Genomic DNA, 18717 nt, shown 5'->3' on the forward strand with positions numbered 1-18717 from the left:
TCCTCGCCAGCAAAAATTTCTTCTTCAGGAACTCCACCTGATAAAAAAAGTGTTAAAATAAATAATAAAACAAAATAATTAGTAATTAATTTTGTAAAAAAATATTTTTATACCTCTACTGCTAGTAGCCCATAACCAATGCTGAGAGCACATGATAGCTTCCAACGTGTCTGGATGTAGTCTACTTCGATGTGGACTCAATGTTCTACCTCCCGTACTAAAAGCCGACTCCGAGGCAACAGTTGTCACATGTATGGCTAGCAAATCCTTGGCCATCTCCGCCAAATATAGGATATTTACCTTTGTTCATCTTCCACCATTGTAAAACATCAAAATCCGGAGTTCGTTTGACTAAAGGATCCTCCAAATACCTATCTAAGTCAGACTTCGAACTAATAGGTTGACTATTTTGGGTTGCATATGCATCAAAATCACCCATATCATCTATATTATCAAAATCAATATGAGATTGGTCGAAAGGAACAACAAGTACGGTAGAAGACTCACCAACAACACAATATCTCGTAGTTGCGGATTTGGCCTCATAATAATTCATCATTTCATCACAAAGCTCCCGCACTCTCTTAAGTTGATTTTCAAGGTCGACTACATAAATCTTCGGATAATAATAATTAATCAACATCATCTTGTATCTCGGATCAAGAATAACAGCCATGACCAATACCCCACTAATCTCATCCCAATACTTCAAAAATTTTCCAATCATGTTATCCGCCATATTCTTAACTGCAGGAACATCGGATGTTTGCCACCCCTTCAATGCAATCCTCATTTTACAAACCAATGGAAAAAAAAAGATTAGTAGTGGGGTATGTTGTACTCGAAAACATCTCAGTCAACTTTGAAAAAGACCTCAAATAATCTAGCATTTGCTTAGCCAACTCCCATTCCTCACTACTAGGCAAACACTTGTATTGTGGCTCAAGTGTTTGCAGTCGAGAAAAAACACTTTTGTGTTAACATATATGTTTCCATAATATTGATTTTGATGATAACAAACAAGATTAAGAATGATTAATCTTTTAAGCTCAAATTATTTAATATTCTTTTTAAATAAATCATTATTTTCACATTATAAATGTTTTGTATTTAATGGAAAAATGATTTTATGAAATTGATTGTTTTTATTCTTTTTAAATAATAAATCATTATTTTCACATTATAAATGTTTCATATTTAATGAAAAAATGATTTTATGAAATTGGTTGTTTTTCAAAGTTTATGGTTTAATTGAAAGCATTTTGAAAACTTTGAAATAAACAAGTATTGCTTGAAATTTTGGTGAAGGACTTATTTGAAAAGTGTCATAGCATTTTGGGCTATAACATAATTTCAGAAAGTTTTGGGATTAACAAAGCATTACTTAGAAATTCTGAAATTGGACCTATTTACAAATTTTCATAACGTTTTGGGTTATAGTACAGTTTTGTAAAGTTTTGGGGTCAAACTATAATTTCAGAAAATAGTGCATTGTGCAAGTTACTGTAGCAATCACTGTAGCAAACGGCTAACCGTTTATTTAAAAAAGGCTAACCGATAATTTCCAGAAAGCATGTTCTTTAAAGTATTGTTAATATGATGATTCTGGAAACTAACGGTGAATCGTTTATTGAAAACGGTTAACCGATTATTTCCAGTTTGCTAACCTTGAACCGTTTAGTAAGAACGGTTAAACCAAATTTGTTTTGTAGGTCTCTGGAAATTAACGGCGAAAGGGTAAGCCGAAACGGCTAACCGTTTATTTGAAAATTAGCCCAACGGTAACTTTGACCGACCGAAACGGTTAACCGTTTAGGGTTAACGGCGAACCGTTTTCTGTCCGACAGTCTATAACGGCTAGTTTTTCAGTTCCAACTATAAATAAGCTCAATCCAATTCAAACAAGAAGAATTCCAACGATCATCATTGAGCAAAATATAGAGAATACAACTTTCATTGAGCTTTAAATCTTTGTATTCATCTCATTCATTCACACATTGAGCTTTCACTTGTGATCAAACATATTGTGTGAGAGAGATTCATTTGTAATCTTTTTTGTAAAATCAAGTTAAAAGATTGTAAGTGTTGGGATACACTTGGGTTAAGAGATTGGGGATAATCTCTTGTTGTAAAGGTCCATTGACACCTTGGAAGTCAATTGTAAGCGTTTGAAGCCTTGGAGGCTTGCTTAGTGGAATCCTCAAGCTCGGTGTGCTTGGAGGCGTGGACGTAGGCGGGGATTGCCGAACCACGTAAAAATCCTTGAGTTTGCTTTCTCTTCCCCTACTCATTTATTATTGTGCTTTTATTGAATTTATTGTTCTCGAATTTATTAAGGCATTAGATTAAATTGTTGTGTGGTTTGCCTAAGATAATTTTTAAAATCTCAATTCACCCCCCTCTTGGGTTGCCTAGTTAGTATTTCATTTTGTACTTCACTGCAAGTTCAAGCATCACAAAAGTCGAATTCCATCTAGTTGGACAATCAAGCCCCAACTTTTTCACATCTATTTGTATTTGACGACATGCCAACTCAAACTTTTCCACCCGTTTTGGCGATGAACTCCAGTAAGACACACTGTCTCTAACACGTATAATACCACTCTCAATCACCGACAACCCACCCTTCACAATTAAATTCAAAATATGAGCCGCACACCTCATATGAAAAAAATTACCGCTCCATATCATTGACTCAGTGGACAACAATCCCTTCAATCTTGCAACCATCGCATCATTAGTTGAACAATTATCCAAAGTAACCGTGGATAACTTTCTATCTAGATTCCAATCCATCAAACACTTTACCAAAATTTGGGAAATGCAATCAGCTGTATGTGGGGCTTGCACATATATAAATCTGTTCAAATTTAAATAAAAAATTGTTAAACTTAATAAAGTGCCTATGCTATACAAATTTAAATACAAAATTTAAATATTTAATAAAGTAAAAATACCTTAGAATTCGATTTTGCAAATGCCAAGAGTTGTCAATGAAATGTCCTGTAACAACCATATAACCTTTCTTTTGATTACAAGCCGTCCACATGTCTGTAGTAATTGCCACCCTACTATTAGTAATCTCCAACAAATTCATTGCCTTCCCCTTTTCAATATTATATATCTTAAATATCTCACTCTTTAAAGTGTTTCTAGACATATGCTTCACCAATGGATTGCAATAATCAACAAAATCTCTAAATGACTCATACTCCACAAATCTAAGAGGAAGCTCATGTTTAACAACAACTGTTGTAAGTTTTTGACGTGCAACCAATGGATCAAATTTCTGAATTCCAAGCTCACCACTTTCGGTTTTCACCAAGTGTTGCTTATTCTCAAAAACTTCTTCAATTGTCGGTTGATTAAAACCATGAATTTGTCTAGTATGTCTATTCAAATGACTAGTTCCCGACCCACAAGAAAGAACCGTTCCACAATTATTGCATTTTGCCTTTGCTACACCACAAACATTTAGTTTTGTGAAATGGTCCCAACAATTTGAAACAACCCTCTGTTTTCTTTTTTTATCACTCTGCATTTCTTCTTGAACATTTTCTGACTCCACAGATGGATTTGAAGGCAAATTAGAAGATTCAGAAACATTTTCCATTATAAACCTATACAAAATTAAAGGAGATAAAATATTAAATTAATAAATTAATTAAGTTAAGTGTAAATGCAGTAAACGCATATTGCATTTACAAGCAAAGCAGTGACAGGACAATAAATTTACAATGTCCAGAACTCCATACAGTATATCAGTATCTATACAATGAAGACATCACCTTAATAGTTAATAGTTAATACAGGCTGAGAAAAATAATATGAATATGGAAATTAAACGCTCTGCAATTATAATATAAACACTCTGCAAAAATAATAACTCTGCAAAAATAATAACTCTGCAAAAATAACAGCATGATCCAAATTTAAACACTCTGCAAAAATAACTTTGACAGAACAAATGCAAAGTTGCAAACTCTTATTTTGCTTTCAACGAAAATTGAACTTATCCAAATTTAAATGAACTCTCATTATCTAATCAATTCTGTCATTACAAAATTTAGAACAACAAATAGATCAAAAAAAGCCGCCTCCAGGCCTCCATCAAGTTGAGAGCAAAACGAATTCCTAAATTAGAGACTGAACAAACTAAAGATAAAAAAGCAAACAAAGATGGAAAGAGAATAAACCTTGAATTTTAGATAATCGCGCGGCTGTGCTGTTGGGTGGGAGGAATCGCGCGGCTGTGCTGTTGGGTGGGAGGAATCGCGCGGCTGTGCTGGTGGGTGGGAGGCGCTGCTGGACACACGGGAGATGCTGTTGCTGCCTTGCTGGGTGGCTGGACGGTGGCTGATGCTGCTGCTGCTGGAATCTGTTGCTGACTTGCTGCTGCTGCTGGACGGTGGGTGGCTGATGGTTGATGCTGGCTGGATGCTGCTGGAATCTGAAGATGCTCGCTGCTGTTGGCTGCTAGCGGCGAGAACAGTGAGTGAGAACGGAGAGGTGAGTGAGAAGTTAGGGAACGAGGGATTTTCGATTTAGGGATTTTGTCACAGTTGAAATTGAATATTATAAATTGTTTTCCTAGTTACACTTACAAGTTACAGACTCACGGTCACGGGAATGACTAATGAGGGATTTTTAATTATTTTTTTTATTTTAATTTTATGATATATTAATATATTATACAATTTTTTTTTAAAAAATATATATTATTTATTATAAAGTCCGGGCTTAAGCCCGGGCTTTTCAGTCAGGCCCTTGACTGAGCCCATATATTATGAGCTTTGTTAATTATGAGCCCTTATCCATAATTTCAAGCCGCGGGCCTGGGCTGGCCCGGGCTTTTCTGCCAACCCTAGTTGGAAAATATGGAAGAGGAAAACTAACTTGAGTAGGGATAGTAAAAAGCACGATCCAACCATTGAATTGATTAACCCTATCTTAATTTTTAAAACTTTAGTCTAAATTTAAAGGGTCAGGGTACCAAAAAGTCCCTGACTTTTGATTCTTAAACTAATTTTTAAAATAAAAAATTAATATTTAAAAGTTATTAAGCAATACACACACCACGTACGTGGTCACAACTACATTTTAATTTTTAAGTATATTTATGTCTATTTCATATTAATTCAGTTATTCTGTATTTGATTTATTTATTTATTATTAGTTTGGTTAATCTGTTAATTTGATTAAATTGTTACATGTTGTATTGTTGTTAAAGCTAAATAAAAAAATAAAAATTTATTAAATTCCTTACAACTAAATTCAACATAACACAAAAAAATTATGACACATGTTGAGTTTGCCCTAATGTTTAGCTTGAAAGATTGGATTTTTTTGAGGCATATGACCCTTCATTTTGATCATAAAATTAGGCCAAGAGTCTCACTTGGGAACTTGAATCTAGACTCTCACCGTCACCGTCGATGAAAGCATTGTCTACCACGCGGTTGAGTAGCGTAGTTTTTTTTTTTTATTACATGAGACTATTGCTCAAATTACAACTCATATTACATGAGACTATAATTGATATTTACAAATCAGACTATTACTGAGACCAACTTACATCAATGCTAATGGAGCGCTGCCCAGATTTTAACCCCCACAAATATTCGAGGGATATCTACTCCTCACACTTGGGTAAGAGAGAAGACTGCCTTCACTCAAATTTAATTGAGAAAGGAAATACCCCCACAATGCATTTGTGGGGGTTCGAACTGCTGCCCTCCAAGTTGGAGGGCAGCAGCCCTGACCACTCAGCCAAAAAGTATTTGGAGCATCGTTTATAAAATGCTCTGAAAAAAAAGGAAATTATTAGTCATATACCCTTAAATGACACCTGTATCAAACGTGTTACAATACTTTTTAAGTATATCACTCATATACCATAAGTTGACAAAATACTTATGCCGTTCACCAATCCGTTAACTCCTGTTAGAAAGTTAACAGAATTGTGGCAAATTGACTATTTCACTCTTAAAACTCAAAATAAGGTAAAAAGATAAATTTATCCAAAAAAAATTAACGTAAATTTTTAATACATAATTTTTTTTATTTTTTATTAACAATACATTTATTAAAAAAATATAAATTATTAATGGTACATATTGTAACAATTATCTGTAAAAAAAATATCCATATTATACCATAAAAAATTATTAACAATATATTATTTACAATTATACATATTATACCATAAAAAATTTCCGTTGGAGCTTGGAGGAGTAAATCTTAAAAAATTTAAGTTAAATTTTGAAAGAGTAAATTCGGTTGTAAAGTAGTTTTTTTTTTAATAATTATTAACAATTATTTGATAAATGGGATGACATGTCATATGATATATATGACTGATATGACATGTCAATTTTTACTAGGTAAATGAGATAATGTGTCTTTTTTTTAAAGGATTAGATTACCCTTATTATGTCAGTGCTTGCAAACAGCGGTTAATGAATTGGTGAACAATAGAAATATTTTGTCAATTTAAAACATCCGAGTAATATATTTAAAAAGTATTGTAACATATTTAATACTAATATCAATTAATTGTATATGACTGATAATTTTCTTTAAAAAATAGGTAGATTAATTATTTTTGTAAGTACAGAACCACCACTCATTCCTTTTTGCCGGGATCCTTAAAGTCGGAGGATTCAATTTTTTATCTCTATGCGGAGGAAGCATATTTATTACCGTAACATTCTCAAAGGACGCCATATTTAATTATTAGGCGAAGGCCTTGGTGGCACTGGCGCTGTAAAATTCCTTTTACGGAGCCCCATTCTCACATTTTCCCACCAACTTTATTCCTTTTTTATTTTTTCAACCGTTTACTACTTTTTCGCCAATCACCAGCCAGTTCTATCAAAGTTGTTAATTTATTAGGAAGCTGACGTGGCGGGGCCAAACTGAATCGATGATGACACGCAGTCGCGTGATTGACTCTCTCTCTCGCTTTGGTCGCGTGCGTGATAACGACCCGACGCGGCACCACTCACCCACCCTCCACCCAAACGACATCGTTTGACCGCGCAAAACCACTCCCCTCCCCGGCGTACTTTAGCCGACACCGGTCCAAAACTCATTGCTCAAGCACGCACACACACGCACTCTCTCTCTCTCTCTCTCTGCCTTCTCACTCTGCCGGCCGCTTTTATCAAGTAAAGCTTAAGTAAAGCTTTTTGAATTTGACTCGGTGATGCTGATTGATTGAATCAAATCAACGGCTGGAAAGAAAGTATCTCCCCTCAGCTCTCTCACTCACTCTCTTTCTCTTTATCTTATCCTTCTTCTCTCTCAATTCAAAACTCTCTTACCTTTTTTCAGGTGAAATTTTAACCTTTTTTTTAAGCTCTTGATCTGTTGATCTACAATTTTCAATTTCCAAATTCTGTTATTTTATTTTATTTTAAAAATCTTCTGAGGATTTTATGGCATTTGGTTAGTGAAACGAAATGATAGAAAATTTGCATTTTTTGCAATTATTATTATGTATTAAATTGTATTTATTGGATCTGTCCTCCGTGGGGGCTTAATTTGTCGATAATTATTAGCGTTAGTAGTTACAAATTTACAATGCGGTTAAAGGACACGTTTGGTTGGTCATAAATGCAAGTGAATTATATTGTCTGTTTAAAGCAATTTGGTGATTTAAAAACTTTTGAGCTCTTTTGGATTTGCAGGATGCAGGGAATGAAGAGGTTGTTTGGGAATTCGGTGTTCTCGGCGCTGGCCTTTTAAATTGGAGTGGTTTTTTTGAAGTGGACGTTGTCTTTCATTGCCGAATTGATTTTGACAGGTTTGTTGTTTTGGCCTAATTATGATTTTATTTTAGGTGATATGTTAATGCATGACCAGCTTAATGATGCTTCTCATTTAACAATTGAATTTAATGATGTGGAAAAGTTGTTTTATTTTCTAAGCTGAGTTCTATTGTTAGTAAATCTCCTCCTGATAGAATTCGTAATTGGTTTCTTTAATATTGTTAAATTGGAGGGCAGTTCCTCGTGCAACTGCTCCATAGAGATGTAGTTTTTAAGAGAATGAAGCTTATCATGGAAAAGTTTGACCATCTTAAGAGAGAGAGAGAGAGAGAGAGAAGCCTAAGGCTCAATTAACCAGGTAGCCCAACAATGAAAATGTTATTGATTCTGTGGTTCAGTTATGCAGCATCTCAAAATTGCGAAATGTATATTTATACTTGAGCGTCAAACTTAATTCATGGATCACAATCGACCAATAGCTTCAATTGCTCATATGCTTGCAGCAACGAAATATATTCTAGGGCTCATCCTTCCCCAAGGAGGGGTAGACTTGGGCATGTAGATGGTGGTTTAGTGGTAAGGTACTGTACTGTTGAAGATTTCTTTTTATGTTAGTTTTCACCAAGGACTTCTTATGTGTTCTTATTAGATTGATAGGAAATTATCTTGAAGCATAATTTTCTATGTTCTTGCCCATTCCCCCCACCCCTCCTTCTCAACCATGCTTCTTCAGTTTCTAGTTAGATTTATATTCAATGAGCTTTGTTTTGATTTTTCATAGGCTATTCTCTTGCAGTTCTGTTTCTACTGAAGCTATTTTGGCTTGCAGCATGGGTGTCTCAGGGAAATGGATAAAGGCATTAGTTGGGTTGAAGAAATCAGAAAAGTCACCGTCTTCAGAAAAGGATGAAAATGTGGGTATCATTATTTTCAGTTCTTTTTCCAATATTCACCGGCTTAGCTTTCAATTTTTTCAGGAAAGTCGAATATATGGTTGTTATATTTGGCATTCTTGTGAATGATGAAGTACTGATTTTATTTGCTAGTTGCTATTCCTTTGCTCCATATATTTCAAGTAAGACTATCTCTACTTATGTTGTATTCAACCCAATGGACTAGGACTAAGCTTATTTTGAGTTGTTAAGCATCTTATCTAAAACTAAAGTTCAGGATTAAGTCATTATCTTCCGTACTTCTCCGTCTCTCTCCTTTCTGTTGTGAAATAAACATTTATTTGTTCGTTTTCAAAATAATTAGATGACTGCCAATCTGATGACCATATTTAATTTTATCATAATTAGATGACATTTAACACAAAGTAAAACATCATACTAAATGGTAAATGTTTCTAGTTTTATATCTTGTTTTGTTTTCTCATCACAGAGGAAAGCAGGAAGCAGGTCTCAGCACCGCAGAAAGCACTCTGTTGAGATTGATGCAGAGAAACTACAGAATGAGTTTGAACAGAATGTTGCTTCACCAGCTGGAGATGCTAATTTAAATGCCGTAGCAGAAGCCACTGGCTCTCCTTCAGATTCACTTCAAGTACAAAATCCAACCTACAATCAACAGGTTGTGAGAGAAGAATGGGCTGCAACATGCATCCAAACAGCATTCCGAGGATTTTTGGTACTTGATTTTCCCTTGGCATCACTCAACTGTTTCTGACCAGTAACTAAGAAAATTGTGTGTGATTACTTATAGTTGGATCTAACAGGATCGTTTTCGACAACTAGAAATAGAAGAGAGAGATGCAAAATATTTTCTGGGAAATTAAGGTTACCTGCCAACTTTTATTGAATGCAGAAATTCCTTAATTTAAAACAAATTCAACCTCTATGCTTATTAGAGGTAGTAGTTGGAGATTACTTTACAGAAATCGTTCTTCTCCATGGCCTAATTTCTGTAAATTCATAGACTATGCAAGCTCCCGATACTTTATTCTGACTAGGACTAAATGTAGAAGGGTTAGTGGACATTTCCTGGCCAAGTTAGTCTCTTTGGTTCCATACAACCCCAGAATAAGAAGCCAGCCTGTAACTTAGATTTGACTGCATAACTATTAATATTACATAGATTATTTTTTAATAAAAAATAGCATATAGACAATTAAAAGAAGGTGTTCCCATCGTACCAGTTTCAGACCTTGGTAAAAATTTGAAGTCTTGGTAAAAATTTGAAGTGTTACCAAATATTTTGGACATTTTCCTGTGATTTACCTTTCTGAGACAATAGATGCTTGAGAACTAGTGTATATTGTACTCTTCTTGTGTCTGGTTTAATAAGTTCTCTTCATACTTTTTTGTATTCTTTAAGCCTAACAATTTTGATCAGAGTAAATGACTTGGTGACATATTTGTTAGGCTCGAAGAGCTTTACGAGCACTGAAAGGGTTGGTGAGACTTCAAGCCCTTGTCAGAGGTCATGCTGTGAGAAAACAAGCTGCAATTACTCTTCGCTGCATGCAAGCTTTAGTAAGGGTTCAGGCTCGTGTCCGAGCTAGACGTGTTCGTTTGGCTCTGGAAAGTCAAACCACACAACAGACACTTCAGCAACAACTTGCAAATGAGGCTCGTGTTCGAGAAATAGAGGTTAGAACTTCAGAGAGCGTGTAACAATGTTTGTATGTATTTATTTTCTGCAGTTACCTGTTTACTTTAATGGTTTTCTTTGGGGCCACGGGGAGCTTCTTACTGTTTTTACCGGTGGTTACTTCTGGTTCACAAAAACAATGACCAGCATTGATGAAGGCTAAACTGAATGATTTTGGAAGCAGTGATTAGATACTGAGAATATGGTAGTTTGAGTAAGAAGGTGGAACCTGAAAACCTTTTTAAGACTTGGATTCTGTATGTGACTTATAGTTGCATAGTTAATACCAACTGTGATTGTATAATATGTCTGACATTGATTGGTCCTTATGGTAATGAGAAGTGGTTTATAAACTGTTGTTTACACTAGAAATTATATTACAATAACTTGTATCACTATGCTATTCATCAGTGATTAGGAAATTTTCATTTTCATATCAACCCACTTCTATGGCCATTTGAATTCTGTTTGGTTTTCTGAGTGCTGATTTTATGCAGGAAGGATGGTGTGACAGTGTAGGATCTGTTGAAGAAATACAAGCCAAGTTGCTAAAGAGGCAGGAGGCTGCAGCAAAGCGTGAAAGAGCCATGGCTTATGCTCTAGCCCATCAGGTATAATTTTGATAATTTTCTTTCAGTTATGAATCAACCAATTCATTTTCATACAATTATTCAATTGGCATTAGAGTCCCTATTCTTATTTTAATGTTCATTAGCTTCCTTTTCTCTGAAACTTTTCTGAGAGTGTTCAGCATGCACTCGTAGAAAGTTCTGTTACAGTCATTTATTTTTCATTTAGTATGGAGGTGCCTTTCTAAGTCAGTGGTGCATCTCTATCTCTCTCCCATATTCGCACCACCCAATCCTGAGTGCTAAATTTTGTAAGACAATTTTTAACTTTTTTCCAAACTCTTGCTTCTGGTGGGTATATCAGTTGGCTGCCTTATCACGTCCTTTGATATTTTCTCCAATAACTTTCGCCGAGTTCAACTGGCTTCCATATAAGATCAAAATTTGTTCTTCTAGTGGCAGGCAGGATCAAGACAGCAATCTGTTCCCTCCGGATTTCAACCAGATAAAAGCAGCTGGGGTTGGAACTGGTTGGAGAGATGGATGGCTGTCCGTCCCTGGGAGAACCGCTTTCTTGACATTAATCTCAGAGATGGAGTCATGGTACGTGAGAATGAATCAGCTGAAGATAAGAATGCCACCAAGCCCCAGATAAAATCTGCTGGCAAGAAACCAATTGCATCTAATCTTCACTCCAGCCTGTCTAGTCAGAAAGCAGGTCCATCGCATTCTGATGGCAGTAGTTCTTCACCAGGTATATCGGCAGGCATGTTGGAAGCAACAGCAACACAGTTGCCCAAGCCAAAGTCCAAGCCACCTGTTGAAGATCTAATGGAAGAAGCCAACTCAAGGCCTGCTGGTATCAGTTCAAGATCCCACAGCAACCCAAAAGAGAGAACCACACAATCTGATAAACCAGTGAAGAAGCGCTTGTCTCTGCCCAACAACGGTAGGTTCTCCCCTACCTGCTTTGCACATGAATTTTCCGTGTCCATTATGTAATGGAGTTTTTAATGCAATTTATTAACACCTTACTTCTTTTGTTCTAGCAGCTGCTGCTCCCAGGAATCAGACAGGCAGGCCCGGTCGAACTGCCGCTAAAGTGACACCCAGCTCCAATAGACCCATGAGTAATAAATCCAGAATGAATGGCAAAGGTGATTCGAATCCTACAAAATCTGTTCCACAGCCTGTTGGTCTGTAGTTATATGGAAGAGAGGCAAATCCCTTCAGATGTTTCCATTTCCATCTTGTATATATAGTCACATTACGAGTGCTACACCACACCACATTGCCTGCTTATTTTCTGGTCAAAAGGACTTGGTAGTTTTACCATGGAAGAGTTGGTTTCACGTTGGCAGAGGCTGAGGTTATTGGCTTGAGTTGGGTTTGTTACAGAATAAGATCAGCAGATTTGGTTCCACTGTTTTAATCTTCTTTCGTTGAAGTGTTGTTAATTATGTGATCACATGTTATTTATTTTTCAAATGTATGATATCCAGAGCGGTTGTCCTTCACATACTTAATCATTATCTCTATTTCTTTGTCCATTCTCTGCTTAACAGCATCTATATATTGGATCAGATAACTTAAAATTAGATCAGGGTATGGTGTGAGAGTATTCTCTGTATGTAGAGTATTTCGATGTACAAGTTTATTGTATTTTTTTCATTCTTTTGTGAGAATATTTCTTTCTTTTTTTTCCTTAAATTCTTCCTTAGGATGCCAAATTGTCTTCAAATTTTGAAAAAATATACTATATCTTCAGTGGGTTTTATGATTGTGAATGGATAATATTGTTGCAGGTTTTCAGGTGATTTTTTGCTTTTTCCATCATTCCATTCTGGTAATATTTTCTGTAGCAGGGAAATGGTAATATTTTCAAGCACATGGGTTTTGGTTTCTTGCATGCATGTAGCGTATTCTTGGGAAACAAAAAAATCATGTCACATTCTGCATAAAGAAAAACAGAAGGGATATTTTCACTTTCCTCCCCTGTCGATTGTATTCTGTTTCTTATGTGGTGACTTGAGGAGCGCGAATTAGTAAATTTCCATTTAAATTAACAAATTATTTCTCCACCATTGAAGACAAAAAACTGCTAACTCTCATAGTTTTGCAAAGTTTATTGTTGAGAAAAAGATCAAGGAAAAGGTATTGGGATTTGTTTGTTTATTAAGTTAACATAAACCAGATTTCATAATCATGATCTGTTGTTTGTTTCTCAATCAGCAGACAAGACCTTCACATGAGTATCTGGGTTTTGTTTTGGCATGCATTCAGTATTTTAAAAATCAAATGATTTTGATGTCCTAATGTGTCCATACAAAAGCTTAGGAAGCTGCCTTTGGTTGAAATTTTTTTATTTTTTCCCCCCACCCTGTGATTAGTATTGAATCATTTGGGTAACGATAATAAAGTTATGTATTCATGTCATTTGAGCATAAGTGTATCTTGGGATAATTGGTTCAGTTTGTTTTATAGCGTGTGACTTTTTCAGGATTACCATTTTTTACTTTCGCTCTAGATTGTTGTTCAATTAGAGATGGCAAAAATACCCGTCCGGTCCGGACCCGGACCGTACCCGGGCGTTGCGGGCCAGGTAATACCCGGCCCGGGTATGAAGCCGGGTCGGTCTTGGGCATCACTTGATAAACCCGGAACCCGGATTTTATTAAAAAAATTATAAAATATATATTATTTTAAATATTTTATATTTATTTGACTCATTTATTATATATATATATATAATTTTAAACACTTAAAGTTTATATTTTCATGTAAAATTTTATTGAAATAAATTTAAAACTTATAAAATTACCAAAAAATAAAAAAATATATACACATAAAATATTAAAAAATATAAAATTCGGATACCCGGATTAAAACACGGCCCGGACCCGGACCCGGACCGGTTACATCCGGGTAGGGTCCAGTCATGACAATACCCGGACCCGGCCCGGGGTTTTGCCATCTCTATGTTCAATCCGGCAAAAGTCACCATTTAATCTGTTGAAAAGGTGTTTTTGTCACTTTAGTAATTACAACACAATTAGATTCATTTAAGACATGGAATGCTTATTCTGTGCTGTATAACAAATTATTAATTTCATGCCTTCGCTTCAGAGATGGCCCTTTTCAATTGTATCAGCATTCCGGCTCGTCTCATTATGAAACACATTGTTCCCCTTGATTTTAGCATTCAAAAACACATAGGACGAACAACTTTAGGTCAGGTTTCTTGCTGAATGGCAAGATTGTGAAGGACTGTTATATCAGAAGATGGCCCTCTTCAATTGTACCAGCATTCCCTACTAAAGTTTGTGGGGGATATTTGCAGATGAACTCTCATCTGTTGCTAAACTCACAGTTCCTGATGGTTATGTTTGGCAAGCAGGTTTAACGCAAAGAAGAGGGCCATCCTTGGCCTTAACATTGATATGTTTGTATCACTATTTTTGGAGCTAATTATCCTGGATCAGGGACCAAGAGGATTTACAGTCTGTTGGCACTTCATAGACAACTAAGAACTAATAATTATGCTTGTATTTAAAGATTAAATATAAAATAAGTAAAATCACATGAAAAATTGAATCATGAATTCTTCATATTAGGTGCCGCAGGGGCAATTTTACAAACATTTTTTTTTGGGTAGTTTTCTACATTTAAGTGGACAAAAATTATCTTTTTTATGTACTTAAAAAATGGTGGTCAACCCAACGGATACAAAACTGAAAATTTGTGTAGTTTTTATGGCTGCTGCCATAATTAATTGGAACTAAGTTGAGCTTTTAATAAACGATCAATCAAGGGGCAGCATGTCACACATTGATTGTTTCCATATTTTTAATATTCTAAACTTTTGAAAAGTAAATAATTTTATTAATTAACTAACGTTATCTTCGTTGTTTGTTCTTTTTAACATTTATATTCATATCAATTTAAGGGTCAGGCTACAGTACAACTGTGGTACCGTGCCACAGTTGCACCAGCCGTTGGATCCACTCAAATGAGTGGGATCCACTTGAATAAGTGGAAATCCAACAATTGGGTGCAATTGTGGCACGGTACCACAGTTGTACCACAGTTTTATCTTCAATTTAATAAATACATATAAATTACAATATTAAATTTAATACTAATAAATATATTTATATTTTTAATTAAAAATAATCAATTTAACACTAATTTATTCACCAATTTACCACCAAAATGGTTCATTTTATATCAAGTCATCACTACCGTTTAATTTTGTAAAGTAATGTCGTTTTGACCAAATGGACTCGGATTGCCGAACAGCCTAAAATGCCATTGAGATTGACGTCGTCAGCGGCTGTGCAATATAAAATAAAAAGTCGGGTTTCTGGTCCTTCAAAGTGGAAACTGGAAAGTGTAGAAGAAGAAAGAAGGAAACGTGGCAGTAAAGAAATGTGATCGAAAAGGATATCGGGCAGAGCAGATTCAGCACAGTTTCAGAATCAGAACTGCAGAAGCATAACTTAAAGCTGTCACAACTGCACATCTGCTCCAAACTTGTGAGTTTTGACTCAAGGACAGTACTGAGCTCAGGATGCTGGTAAGCATAAAACTCTCACAAAGTTAATTGCATTAACTCTTGCTTTCAGAAAAAAAAGAAGACCCTAAATTGGCTTATATAACTTGAAACAAGAAACAAAGCTTTAGAGGCTCCTCTAGCTTTAGATAACTAAGGGATTCAATGGCTTCTTGCAGCAGGTTTCAGCCCAGTTCGTCAAGTTCTTTGCCGGAGACTCCTCGAAGTTTCTTGAAAGTTGTCCTTCGGTCTACCCTTCGAGACAAAGAAATAGTATACTTAAATTCTTTTCCTTAAGCCTTTCTTTTTCTTTTTTTTTCCCTAAAAAGCTAGCTTTTTTAAGTTTTGTATGCTTTTAATTCGCTGACTTTTTTTTTCAACAAAGGATCCTTTGGTTTTGAGTTTTGACCCTTTTGGCTTTGAGGTAATAATTTAGTGAATCTGAGGATTTGAAACTGGGGCTGTTGCTTTCACTGTTATGGTTGGTTGATAGATAGATGGATACCAACTATTTTTATTTCAGTGACTTGGATCTGTGTTGATGAGGAGAGATGGTTGATTTGTTTGATTTATGATCTGGAATTTTCTTTTCCTGTGGGCTAGTTTGTAGATCATTACTATTATTATGGCCGTAACTTGCTTGATAAAATAAATCAGTTAAAACTGAAATGAGCTTTAGTATGACCTATGAAACTAGTCATTGCGTTCTTCATTTCTTCGCAAATCGCATGTTTCTCAGTAAGAATGAGATTTTATCCCGCTACAAATTTTTCTGTTTACTTAATCATTTAGTTTGTCTGTACTAAATTATTTTTGGGGTTCCAATAGTTTCTGTTTCTTTAAATTGTTGTTTAATGTGGTAAAGTTATGATTACTCTGTGCTAAATCTTTTTACTTGCGAGCTTGAATTTTAGTAGCTAGACTTGACTGCGTGAATCACTTCGATATGAAATTTGTCTGGAATTGAAATGTAGAGGAGAATAATTTCAATTTGAATGCAAAGGTTATTTTTTCCGTCATCTAATTAGAGGATAATTGTCCTAAGTGACTAATTGCATAAGCTTGTGAAGGGCTATATAAGTTTGCTTCTGCAACAACCTTTTTCATTTGCATTAACATTCCCTTGTTTGTAGCATTTAACAAAACATATCATCATTGCTAAGTTAGCTTTCGAAATGCATGTGCATTGGTGATGGTATTGCATTATATCAAAATCATCTTCTTTTCTTTGTAGTAAGAGTACTTGGAGATCTTCTTTGTTTTGTAGTCTCAATATATAAAATTAACAAATTTATAACTGAAATGTTGTGAAGCCCTTTTTCTTGACTCCAAATAAGTTTTGTCCTGTCCTTGAAGGTTTTTCACTGTGGGTATCACTTCCATACAAAATTTGTATATGGTTGAAGTGTGGAAGAGACTCAAATCAATGATAAGGTAGAATTATGACTTATAAGGTAGAGCAAGCATCGAATTGCATGCTGTGTATCATTTTAAATCATTTATACACAGAAGAACTTATAAATTGCATGGTGAAGAGTTACATTCATGAACCTCAGTTGAGCATGCCTTTGCCTAAAACTCTGGTTTTGACAATAGCAGCAGATTTTTTACAAGATTTTTCTGGAGAAGTTTCACATGATACAAACTTTATCAAGTGACAAATGCATTTGCTATAACAGGTTTAGCATGTACTTACTTCACATCCAACCTCATTTAAATGCATTAACATTTAGCTTCGTCTTTCCATGCAAATTGTTCTTTCTCTCTCTGGCTTTAGTATCTTTTCATTTAAATGCATTTCTTTCTCAAATATATCACCTTGTTTCTGTAGCAGTGATAAATGTTAACTAAATTTATGACATTGATCTATGCTGCAATTCATGACAGCAATAGCCTCAAAACGTTGATTCAATTTTTTTTTTTTCCCTGGTTGATTTTCACTCCTCTTGGAATAGATGCACTGACTTTAATTGCATAAATGTAGAGAATTCCACGAACGCTTGTGAGAAATTTTGGGCACGAACTTTCTGATGTGGCTACAATTAAGGTTCCTAATGGTCGTGTTTGGCGAGTGAAGTTGATGAAAAATGGGAGAAGGTTTTCTTTTGGTGATGGCTGGCAGGACTTTGTAGCAAGTAATTCAATCTCTGTTGGTTATTTTCTGGTTTTCAGATATGAGAAGAATTCAACTTTTCAAGTTCTCATACATGATATGACTGCTTGTGAGATTGACTATCCATATAGTGATGAAGAATCTGACGAATGGAGTTCAGAGTTCGAAGATGACATGGAAAGTGAGGAATGTGTTGAAATAAGCAAGGAGTTGTTTTCTAGCAAGTGCCGATGCCAAAGACAGAAGAAGAGCAAAGTGAAAGGGTTGTTTCGGAACTTACTTGAAAACATGGGAATGTATATCTCTGAAAAGAGTGAAGATTTTACAGTGGAAGAAAGCGAGAGAGCAATCAAGATTGTCCGATCATTGAAGCTGAAAGATCCTTCGTTCATGGTTATCTTTCGAAAACGTGAGAAACCTTGCCGTGAAGTGGTGAGTTTTTTTAATATAATGCAATTTTTGTGAAGTTTGCCTTTGATGTGTACTTAGATACAACTCTGTTTGGTTGTGCAGTATGTCCCTGCTAGTTTTGCCTACAGGTTTGTGAATCAAAATGTCAAATCTATCAAGTTACGGGGTTCTAATGCAGAGCTAAACCTGCCGAGAAGTGATAAGTCAGTTCGAATCTGGTGGAGAGATAACGGGGGTTTCTACTTAACCAGAGGATGGATGAAATTTTCAACGCACAAAAATTTGAAGGACGGAGACATTTGCATCTTCAAGCTTATCGACAGGAAAGACGTTCTCCTCGAACTTTCAGTTTTTCGTGCCTAATTAGAGTGAATCTAAGTTATATTTTACTGTTGGCGATGTTTGAATTTATAGATTCCAAAGGTTTATCAATTAGGATATTTTAATAATGCGATCTATTTAATTGGGGATTTGATGCTTAAATTTGTTCTATTTAACTGATGCTTTTGGTTATGCGTCTGACATTTTTCTTAACCTTGCTTTCGCACAAGTGAGTATATTATGTGCAAGTAAAGAGAATGAAAATGTGCGGTCGCAGTGTAGACTTACAATATATATGGGGGTTTACTTATGTTTGACTATAATCAATGGGGCGGATTGAAATTAATCAAACGTTAGAGAAAGAAATGGGCCTTAGTCAGGCCCAAT

General features: G+C 35.3%; 2 protein-coding genes across 11 annotated transcripts; both read left to right on the forward strand.

Annotated features, from left to right (window-relative positions):
• The first annotated feature begins 6975 nt into the window (after positions 1 to 6975).
• LOC102627596 (protein IQ-DOMAIN 5) lies at positions 6976 to 12531 on the forward strand. Of its 8 annotated transcripts, none has more exons than XM_006487789.4 (9): positions 7002 to 7335; positions 7692 to 7807; positions 8276 to 8353; positions 8569 to 8686; positions 9156 to 9401; positions 10136 to 10363; positions 10862 to 10975; positions 11390 to 11882; positions 11983 to 12531. In XM_006487789.4, the coding sequence occupies exons 4-9, from the start codon at positions 8603 to 8605 to the stop codon at positions 12135 to 12137; spliced, it is 1320 nt and encodes a 439-aa protein (XP_006487852.1). In that variant the 5' UTR covers positions 7002 to 7335; positions 7692 to 7807; positions 8276 to 8353; positions 8569 to 8602; the 3' UTR covers positions 12138 to 12531. The 8 variants fall into 8 exon arrangements, with proteins under 8 accessions (XP_006487845.1, XP_006487852.1, XP_052288253.1 ...); XM_052432293.1 differs by having other exon boundaries at positions 8602 to 8686; XM_006487785.4 differs by having other exon boundaries at positions 7002 to 7246.
• A 2742-nt stretch (positions 12532 to 15273) lies between these two features.
• On the forward strand, positions 15274 to 18529 carry LOC102629216 (B3 domain-containing transcription factor VRN1). Of its 3 annotated transcripts, none has more exons than XM_025101949.2 (4): positions 15274 to 15509; positions 15665 to 15758; positions 17470 to 18030; positions 18112 to 18529. In XM_025101949.2, exons 3-4 carry the CDS (start codon positions 17566 to 17568, stop codon positions 18370 to 18372), a joined length of 726 nt encoding a protein of 241 aa, XP_024957717.1. In that variant the 5' UTR covers positions 15274 to 15509; positions 15665 to 15758; positions 17470 to 17565; the 3' UTR covers positions 18373 to 18529. The 3 variants fall into 3 exon arrangements, with proteins under 3 accessions (XP_024957717.1, XP_006487853.1, XP_052288953.1); XM_006487790.4 differs by having other exon boundaries at positions 15668 to 15758; XM_052432993.1 differs by lacking the exons at positions 15274 to 15509; positions 15665 to 15758 and adding an exon at positions 15775 to 16919.
• Positions 18530 to 18717: the final 188 nt, after the last annotated feature.

This window comes from Citrus sinensis, chromosome 8, assembly GCF_022201045.2.
Source record: "Citrus sinensis cultivar Valencia sweet orange chromosome 8, DVS_A1.0, whole genome shotgun sequence".
Taxonomy (NCBI): domain Eukaryota; kingdom Viridiplantae; phylum Streptophyta; class Magnoliopsida; order Sapindales; family Rutaceae; genus Citrus; species Citrus sinensis.

Coding starts and splice junctions, on each gene's coding strand:
- LOC102627596 (XM_006487782.4), top strand. CDS start 8,603: ATGGGTGTCTCAGGGAAATGGATAAAGGCATTAGTTGGGTTGAAGAAA. Junction 9,402..10,135: donor CAGCATTCCGAGGATTTTTG/GTACTTGATTTT, acceptor CATATTTGTTAG/GCTCGAAGAGCTTTACGAGC. Junction 10,976..11,389: donor CTTATGCTCTAGCCCATCAG/GTATAATTTTGA, acceptor TTGTTCTTCTAG/TGGCAGGCAGGATCAAGACA.
- LOC102629216 (XM_025101949.2), top strand. CDS start 17,566: ATGAAAAATGGGAGAAGGTTTTCTTTTGGTGATGGCTGGCAGGACTTT. Junction 18,031..18,111: donor AGAAACCTTGCCGTGAAGTG/GTGAGTTTTTTT, acceptor TTGGTTGTGCAG/TATGTCCCTGCTAGTTTTGC.